At 35.2% G+C, this 10554-nt stretch overlaps 1 protein-coding gene across 1 annotated transcript in view; it reads left to right on the top strand.

Moving 5' to 3' along the window:
• WDR72 (WD repeat domain 72) overlaps window positions 1-7446 on the top strand; it is a 225819-nt gene extending 218373 nt beyond the window's left edge. Inside the window, exon 20 of the mRNA XM_027553965.1 lies at window positions 5115-7446. Within this exon, the coding sequence (XP_027409766.1) occupies window positions 5115-5170 (56 nt within the window). The 3' untranslated portion in view covers window positions 5171-7446. The remainder of the gene's footprint in view (window positions 1-5114) is intronic.
• The last annotated feature ends 3108 nt before the right edge of the window (window positions 7447-10554 follow it).

The following is a 10554-nucleotide window of genomic DNA, read 5'->3' on the forward strand; positions in this document are numbered from 1 at the left end:
GTCAAATTAATGGTCACCTCCAGGGGTCACAGTGTGGAGCTGTTATCTTTTCCTCTTTCATCAAGAATTCAGTTGGAGGAAGTACAAAGCCTTTATGACTGAGAAGGGAAGCTGACACTATTAGTTCATTATCATCAATTTTAGGCTAAACTGGTTAATAGAGGCAGAGGTTGGAAACTTGAGAAATAGCAACATTTTAAAATATTTCAAATGATGGGATCAAGAGGAAGTGGAGAATTAGGGAGAAAAGAGAAAGCATTCAATAAAATTTACCCTCTGTCCAGGTTACTGATGTTTGTATTTTCTTTATAGAAAGAATAGACAGAAATGTACTGGAAGGATATGTCCAAGAAAACTTAAGCATGAGTTTTTCTTTCTGTTTTGTTTTGAAGCCTGCCTAGTCTTAACAACGAATTAATTAAAAGGGGAAACAAAAAACTTAAGAGAGTTGAAAGACAATTCCTGGCTCACTACACAACCATTAAATGCTAGAAGATGCCTTATTACCATGAGCGATTTAACTATCTTCCCTCCCTGAACATTTTTCTTTGCTGTTTTCTCTGGCTGCTGTGTACCCTCTACCCTCTCGCATCTTTGTGTGCTGATCCATGTATCAGATTTTTGATTCATCCTCTCTGTGGTCTGTCAGCTTAGTTAAGAGATTTCCAAATCTTGTAGCCTTCGCTGACAGGGGGCAGCTGCAAACAGTCCCCTGATCCTTCCCCGAGGAGAGCTACTGAGATTTAATTTTCAGTGAAAGGTGCAGCCTGCAATCTATGTCAGGTCCCCTAAGTCATCTTGGAACCCCAGTTGGCCCAGTGGCAATGGCTTGTATTTCCGTCCCCTCCACTACACCAAGATTCCTCAAAAGACGGACTGCTGCTGTGTGTCTGTTCTCAGCCACACTTCTGCCTCAGCATCCATGGACTGAGAAATGGCGTCTTTAGCAATGACAGAAATTTTTCATCAGCACAACAGCCCCACCCACTGCCTTATAGATGTGTCCCACATGAAAAGGGAGAGAGTAGTGGTAGCATTTTAAAATTACTTTTAGTTCTGACTACAATTGTCTGATTTTGACTAGGTTTTTAAACTGTGTTAATCAACAGTTTTCTATCAATCACCTTATCAGGCAGTTAAATCCATGAGTGAAGTTTTTACTGAAGTGTTCATTGGGTTTTTTTTGCAAGAATAGATCAGCTTTATGCTGTTTTAAAAGTAGAATAAATTTTGATTGTCCCTCAGTATGAGTGTAATTGTGGTGATATTCAAATATAGCACAGTCTATCTGATTGGCATAAACAAAAGGATATATCAAAAAAGAAAGATCAATTAGAAAACAGAAGTGTTGATAAAGAATCTTAACTTAAAAAGTGAGTACCATTCTATACATTGGACATCATTAAACTGGTAATAAAGAATGAATTACTCTGGCTTTTTCTTCTGTCCATTCCTGCATTTTAAGACATCTAGCCTTATAGGCCTAGAAACCTCTGGAGAGTTCACTACTGGTCTCACTGCCTTCCACTGAGAATTTGTGGCTTGGTTGTCATGGAGACATCGTATTTCTCCAAGAATTGCTCATATTGATCCGTGGCCGGGCGTAAATGGCCAAGCGAGTGTGAGGAATAAAGGGGGCTGGGCAGTCCTATAAAATGACCAGGGCTTGTGGGGTGGAAATAAGCTCATAGCAAACACTTAGGTAAAAAGAAAGAAGCAGTTTTATTTTGTTTCAAGGTTTCTTTCTGCACTTTGGGCCATTGTCTTCCTTCTCTATGAACTGAAAGAAACTTGTTAGTCACTTGTCATGTCAGATCCTTGGTGCTTGTCCTGACACAGCTGTCAGCCTCGCAGCTCTGTGCAGTTCAGGGACACACAACAAAGAGGCAGAGGCATGAATTATTTATTGCTCCTCGTGTGGATAAAATTCTGTGATAAGAAATTAAGACACTTCTGACAGAGATGCTTGTTTAGTAAGAAAGATTTTGATGATAGAGTGCATTTCCTTGAAGTATGAGCATTTGAGAAACAAAATTCTTAAAACTGAACATGAAGGGAGATTTGTGAAATTGGTGGCATGGTGGGACTTCCCTTGAACCATGAAAATATGACTGGCCACTTCTCAACGTCCAAAAATCAACTTCAAAATATCAAGTCATTCAAATGTAGAGCTCCAAAAGTATAAACATTACTTTGGTGGTCTAGTGACCTCTATTTACCATGTACAGGTGGTGTTGCTCTGGAAAGCATGTTAAACCACCTTTGTTAGAAGAAAAAAATAAAATTTGGGATCTTTAAGTGGTAAGGTTTGAGAAGATGTCCTCGAAACAGTAGAAGTGCTTTGGTAGCTAAGCTTATAACTGCATTATTATATTCATTATTTCTTGTATGGAAAGAAGCATATTTAAATCTGAATGAGCTAATCTTACCATTTTCACCTGGAATATTTCACTTAAAATTATTTTTAGCACTTTCATATGTATGCAAATCCCCTAGTTACAAAGGTGGATGTGATCAGTCTTTTGCCTTTAATGGATATTGACCTTACATGGCTTTATTTATGCAATTCTAAATAACTAATATATTTATTACATCATTTTTAATGAATATGCCAGTTGTTCAAACAGCATCCAGAAAGTGAAAACAAAATCATTTTTATACTCAAGCACAGTTCAAGAGTATCGCATCATATATTGTTCTCTCCAAGTAAAGTCTTTTCTTGGCAAATCCTCTAAAACATTATTTTACTGAAACTTACATAGCTTTATATTGCTCCTATCAACTAGTTTGCATCTGCAAGGAATAAGAAACTTACAGTGCAGAGAAACTAATTTTTTTTTAATGAAGTTGAAATTTTTAAACTGTTGATGGAGCATTTAAAAATGCCAGTAATAAAATCAAATTTTTAGAATTTATATAAAACAGTAAGATTGACTTTGTGAATTATCTTTGAACAAAATGGATTTTAATTCAGTATGTAGATTATTTTTTCGTTGACATCACTGCTTCACCAGCTGGGATGACCCATTTGTAAATGGGCTGGAGCTTGCATATAGGTCACAATTTAGATGCCTGGTGGAGTGGTCATTCACCTCCTCTAGAGGGCTCTACCTTATTCATCATGCCATTGTGATCTCTTTATTGGTTCAAGTTGAATACCCAGGTGAGTGCCTGCAGTCCATTAAGGTTGGGCAAAGCAGCTTTAGACCACAGCATTCTTGTTACTCTGACCCTGCCAGTGAACCTGGAGGTCTTGTCTGATAGGTTAAAGTCTCCCTCAGCAGTGTCTTTTCTTTGGAATAATTCATTAGCAAAGACTTTTGACTCACAGGTGAATCCCAGATTGAAGTTTCTGGCTTAGACTCTGTGAAGTCTACTGGCTTCTTCACCAGCATATATACATTCCTGGAACCTGTGGGAATAACTTTGATGTCTAGTAATAGAAGCACTGAGACAACATGTGAACTTACAGCTCCCTTTTTTGTGTTTTTAGGGCCATTAGGCTTTCTTTCTTTGGTTCTTTAAGCCCTGGTCACTTCTGAATCTGAAAGATGTTATCACAAAAATAGTTCAGTTTAGTATTTTGTTGGCTAACTTCTTATTAACTGTTTAATGCACAGTGATTGTATATAGTCCAATCCCTGATCTCCAGAATATTAAAAAAAAACATGTTCTTGGCCCCTTATCTTAAAAAATATGGTGTGAGGTTCACAAATTTTATACAAGTGTTAATGAGAAACCTTGAGCTTTTATCAGCTTATTGGCTTGGAAAACTAAGCATTTTACTTACTAGTGCACCAGGGATAGTGCACTTAAATGTGGCTTCAGCTGAAAATAATAGTGACAAAGAAGGGTTTGGAAGTACAAAAAAAATGCATTTTCAGATAAGCATTTTTATGTCATTCTGAAGTAGTTTATAATCAGTATGCATTCTGCCATTAACAGAACATTTTAGTGGTTTTTATATAGCACGTTATGTGTGTATATCTACATACATCATTGTTAATCAATATTATATTTGCATGAATCTGATGAATAAAACTAGGTTTCTTACTGTTTCATAGAGGATACTACATTGTGAAAAGCGAAGCTTTTTTTTTTTTTTTTTATACTATTCTGGCTCATGAATCACCAGCAAAAATCAGGTAACAGAAAGTAGGACAGATTCAGGAGTGGAGTGTTGGAGATGGCTGATGATGATGCATGAAGCAGAAAAAATGTAGAATGTGTGAGCAGCCCATCAGTCATAGCCTTCAAGAACACACTTCTCATGACTAGTGCTAAAAAAAATGTTGTAGAAGAAGTAAGAACAATTTCAGTGGTAAAAACATGTAAGCTCTATCTTCCAGTTGTGTGTAACAACATCAATATTTTAAATAATTTACCAAAAGGGAAAAAGCATTAATCTAATAATTTTTAAAGGATATAAAATTCTGGGCATATATATGTAATACATATATAATACAATATTGAATATTGGTTTAGCTAAAGTAAATAATCAGCTTTTTGAGTTTTTGCCAATAAGAATGGGAGTTACTATGATTGGTCACATTATTAATATAAATGTGTTTAGAAGTAGTTAACTGAGGCACAATGCTCTAGTCAAATTAATTTAATCAAGTGATTTTTTTTTTTTAGCCTGCACTCTGAGAAATACATTCTCTTTAAGAATGCTATAGCTCAAACCATATTTCAACTGATATTTATACCATTTTGTCCTAAAACTGCCATGGTGAGCTTCTCCAAGAACAATTCAACTGCTTGAAATTTATGGAAATTTATTAATTTCAAACTCAATTTATCTTGTTGACAACTGCTGATCTTCCTCAGTGATTAAAAAAATATTAATAAGATGTGCAATTAAAATAGTTACCTGAGGCTTGGCTTATAAGAATTTCTTTATTATATTAATATTTTATTTATATAGAGAAATAAATGTAGAAATTATGAGTAATTGCTTTCTTCTTTCCTTCTTCCCTTTCTTGCTTTATATTTTTCTTCATATTCTCCCTCCTTTCATCCTCCTTTCTCTTCCACCCTTCCTCTTACCCTTCTTTTCTCCTTCCCTTTCTGCATTTCACCATATAACCCAAGATAATCTGTTTTCTTTCCAGGTAAACGAAAGCATCATTTATGGATAGAAAAGGTGTGCTCCTGCAAGCTGTGCTAATTGTAACCTCATCGGTAGGAACTGGATTTGGACAAATTAAGAAAACCCAAACATGCCATTTGTTTATCATTGTATATATAAGCTATGTTATTATTAGTCTAGTTATTAATTTGTGGTAGATTTGCCAGTACTTTGTTCAGAGTCATTACTGATCAAAAATATTCAAATTCCTCTAGTTTTAAGAAATCATTGTCATTTTGTGATTCCAACAAGTAGAGCAGCCCACAGACACAAATTTAATACCACTTTAGATTTTTCTTCCAGTTTACAGTTCCTGAATTATATAATCCCATTTGCTTTTAAACAATATAACAAACAATGCTTTTAAATTTAATGTTGCTTAAATGTACTTACTGTAAAACTTTACCAAATTTGTTTGATTTGTTAGGTGAGGGCATTTATGTTTTAGTAGATGCTTTAATTTAAATCAATCATCCTATAGTAAATCTCATCTTTAAGCATGAAATGTTGTCAACAAAGTAGCCAATTCCATTTAGTCATCAATTAGCCCAAATAAGTGATACACAGTATAACAGAGACCAATCTTGTGCAGTCAAGTTAATTTAGACTTCTAATGACATAGAGGCTAATGTCTTTAGCTAAAGGTTGATTTTGTTGGCCATATAGATGTGAGCTAGGGAAGGGGAAACTACTGATAACACATCACGATTGATCCTTATTAAGTATAAACTCTGGTAGTTCTATTCCCAGAAAGAAGCTTGACTTTCTATTCCCAGAAAGAAGCAGGAATTCTCAAACTAAAATATGTGAAGCAATATAAACAGGAACAGACGTAAAGTGCTGATCTATTAAGGCCTTCAGTGATCTGATTTATTTGCTGTGATTTATATTGTATAATTCCTGAATTTATAGAAAATCACAAAGAAGATTATTAGTGTGCACACGAGTACAAATATTGACTAATCCATAGAAAAATGGAATTAATATGTTAAATATATGATACATATCTTTATATATCTATCTAATAGGGAAATTCTAGTCACTTCAACAAACATTTTTTGGGGCACCAGCATCAGATTCTGTGCAAGGGAGGATGCAAAGAGCAAGGTATAGGGGGAGATTAAAGAATAGAACTATAAAATTGAAATAGTGTGGTCTCTGCCCTTAAGGACCTTACAATTAATTACTGACCTAAGTGAATATACCAGAACTAGACATCAGGTGACTGTGACTTTTTAAAAATAGATAAAAATATGTGTTGTTGTTGTTGTTGTTGTTTTTGCCCTAAAAGATGATATTACTTGGAATTACTTTTGAGTTTTATTTCAGTAACATATTGTTAAATGAATAATGATGGAAAACTATCATCCTTTGAAAAAATTATATATATGTATGTACTTTCCTCAACCTCTGAGAATTGTCAAAAGCCACTTAGAACAAATTTCAAAATAAAAGGAAGGTAGTAAGCTAAGCAATAGAACAGTTTCTTGCATGCTGTGTACTGGTTCTGAAAGCCATTACAAGGAGTACTCCCTAAAATATTTTTAATGATAGTAATATCAAATAAAGATATATCTTCTCAAAAGGGCAATTTTAGTAGTTGTAACCATTAAATATGCTTATTAAAAATAAACTTCTTTGTTTTTATAGCTATGTTCTATTATTCTTTTTTCAAAGAAGAATAAAAATAAGTTTAAATTGTTGTCATATTAAGCATTTTTTCAGGTCCAAGGAAATCAATATTGAACCCTTGATAAATGTTTTATTATGTCACTAGCTATAGGAAATTAGAAGTAGCATAACTCTGGCATCACTAAAAGAGATTTTTAAGATTTTGTTGGTATCACATTTTATAGTTGCTAAAATTTAAAAATTCCTATCAAATGACTCCTTAAAATTTCCTTCTATTAATATGAATTCTGGAAACAACACCATTAAATATAAAAACTTTTAATTTCTAAAAATGAGAATTTTAGAGATAGACACTTAAATAACATTCCCTAATATCCATGTGCAAGTGTATCTATGATACAGATCCATTAGTCTGTTTAAAAATAATGATATTGACTTATGTTCAATATGTTTCAGGAATTTCTGTTGCAAAGAGAATTTGAAATAGTAAATTGCCACACAATTAAATAGAACACTCATAGGGTACCACAGCTAGAAACTCAAAACTGATTACCTCTTATCTAAGTGTTTATCCTTTTGTACATCCAGTCTTAGGTAACAATGCAGTAATTATATTAGCAAAAGAAACTGTTTGTATTCAGAGTCTTCCTTGTTACTGTAATTAATAAATCATTTGAAAATTACACTGAGTTTCTTTTCTGGTAATAATCTTGATGACGCTTATAATTATATATTTTCCTCCATGGAATTCATATTTTCAAATTTGCAAGCCGGGATCTGTTATGCATTGTGGAGTCACACACTGGCTATACTGCATAAGGGAAGAATCTAGGTTTACATGTCAAGATTTCACTGCCATGTGTCCAGGCAGTGTGTCCCTGCTCTGCTTCTCAGAGCCTCGCTTCCCCATTCATGTGGAGAACTCCCTCACAGGGCTCATCCAGAGGCCCTCCATGAGGTGGTTTATGGAAAGCAATCTGAACACTGTAAAACAGCTCAAATATATGGTAAAATTTACAGCATTATAAACATAGAATGGTGGCCTCAGGCCTGAAATATTCTGTTGCTATTTTAGAAACTAAGTCAAGACTACGTCGAACATCTCACTATTAGAAAAATGCTGCTGCTGCTCCTGCTAAGTCGCTTCAGTCGTGTCCGACTCTGTGCGACCCCATAGACGGCAGCCCACCAGGCTTCCCCATCCCTGGGGTTCTCCAGGCAAGAACACTGGAGTGGGCTGCCATTTCCTTCTCCAATGCATGAAAGTGAAAAATGCTAGGGAATATTTTACTAAGTATTAACATTCTATCTCAAGGTAGTATTTGAGTTATTTTTTACTTCCTTCCTTGTACATTTTCTTCTAGTGAGATGTATTTAAAAGCCTTTTATAATTATTCATATGAACTTTTTAGAAAAGATATACTTTCTCTTCAATCTTTGGAGGGCACATTATAATAAATGAACTTTTAAAATTTAAGTTTTATACCAGATGTTTTAAATGAAGGCTCAGAATGTATTAATTCCAATTGACTTTAAAGTCTTATTTTCATAGACTGGACTCATTCATGTAGTTTTAAAATTTCTATATTGCATACATTTTTATTACACAGTTACTTAAATGTAGTACTATATATCCTTTGGTTCTCCACAAAATGCCCTTTTACATGTAAAATGCTCAGTTGCGTCTAATCTCATATGGAAGTCATTGCTTTGTAAACATGTACCTAGTTAGCAATGTAAAATACTTTCAAAATTGTGAAAATTAATTCAAAATTAATTTGAATTAATTTTAAAAAGTTGCCAAGTTAAAACTTTGTTAAGTAGATATCTTTCTGATGAAATTACATGGCTTCATGTTCAGTGGTCCCCAGACCACTTCACACTGATTTCATCAACAAAGACCCTACAGATAGCATGTATGGTAAAACTGTAAACTGGAAATTAACAGATATTCCAGTAAGAGCATGCCACGGGAAACTCTTATTCAACTGTGACCCTTGAAGACAGCATGTGAAATTTCATGTCACTGGCAGGGCAGGGACTATAGTGAGCTCTGTCCTGGCACCCCTCTTTCACTTCTCTCACCCTCATCAGACCTTTGCAGATCCCAACTTTATTGAAGATTTCAGTGTCAAGCTTTTTGCATTATTTTGATTTTTATAAATATTCCATTGAAATACATTTATCTTGATTACTGGGATTTCTTTGGAAGGAATGATGCTGAAGCTGAAACTCCAGTACTTTGGCCACCTCATGTGAAGAGTTGACTCATTGGAAAAGACTCTGATGCTGGGAGGGATTGGGGGCAAGAGGAGAAGGAGACGACAGAGGGTGAGATGGCTGGATGGCATCACTGACTCGATGGATGTGAGTCTGAGTGAACTCTGGGAGTTGGTGATGGACACGGAGGCCTGGCGTGCTGCGATTCATGCAGTTGCAGAGTCGGACACGACTGAGTGATTGAACTGAACTGAACTGAATTTTTTGTTGTTTTCTAGTCTTAGACTCTATTCATTAAGTCTAGGATAAATAACTTTTATCCCAGAAAGTATATTGCAGGTAAATAGATTGTGACAACTCCATCATCATGCACATGACTATAAGCATGCAAATAGTAAGATATACTTTTTTAATACTATATGAAAACCAAAGTCACAGACCATTGAAAATGCTTTAAATGGCTTATTTCTATCAGTATACAGGGGGAAATGTTGAGCACAAATGGTGCTTCCTTTTGACATTGCTTCCCCAAACGCCTTTTTCAATTCCACAAACCATGTTTTCTCATTATCTTTTTAGGGAACCTTTCTGTCTTCAACATGGTACTAACTGTAAACGTAGCAGTGATCTTTTAATTCAAGGATACAATGTTTTTAACACTGAAGATAATTAGTATGTGTTTAGTAAACACTATGCCTAAATCTGGAAAGTGCCAAGTGCCAGCAAAATGCCAATATTTATAACATGATGTAATAGCAATAATTGCTTGGTACTTGGTTACAAAACCTATCATTTATTCACTTAGCAATTATTTTAATTGCAATTATCTGTAAAGTCATCAATCGGCTTTTCAATCTTACATGTGTATTTTCCAGGGAGAAGGTGTTTTCACATAGCCTCAGTCACTGAGCATCATAGTCTCAGATGATGCCATCCAAGATAAAAAGAAGATCTATGACATGTTCTTCATATCACAAATTTCCTTTAGACTTTTAAAGAGATAGTTCTGCAGTGACAACTGCATTTCCTATCAGAAATAACCTTTCCTATCTATATTTAAAGATTTCTTACATTTATGTTATCTCCATTTGCATCAATTTATAGTTATAGTGGGCTTCCCTGGTGGCTTAGATGGTAAATAAACTGCCTGCAATGCAGGAGACCCAGGTTCAGTCCCTGGGTTGGGAAGTTCCCTGGAAAAGGAAATTGCAGCCTACTCCAGTATTCTCCCTTGGAAAATCCCATGGACAGAGGAGCCTGGTAGTCTACAGTCCATGGGGTTGCAAATAGTTGGACACAACAGAGCAACTAACACTTTCACTTCCATAGTTATAACGGGTCTTCTGAGGTGGCTCAGTGGTAAAGAATCTCCCTGTCAATGCAGGAGACCCAGGTTAGGTCCCTGGGTTAGGAAGATCCCTTGGAGAAGGAAATGGCAACCTACTCCAGTCTTCTTGCCTGGAAAATCCCATGGACAGAGGAGCCTGGCAGTATATAGTCCATAGGATCGCAGAGTCAGACACAACTGAGCATGCACCATGAACATGGTAGTTACAATCAACTGAGGAGAC

Source organism: Bos indicus x Bos taurus, chromosome 10 (assembly GCF_003369695.1).
Source record: "Bos indicus x Bos taurus breed Angus x Brahman F1 hybrid chromosome 10, Bos_hybrid_MaternalHap_v2.0, whole genome shotgun sequence".
Classification (NCBI taxonomy): domain Eukaryota; kingdom Metazoa; phylum Chordata; class Mammalia; order Artiodactyla; family Bovidae; genus Bos; species Bos indicus x Bos taurus.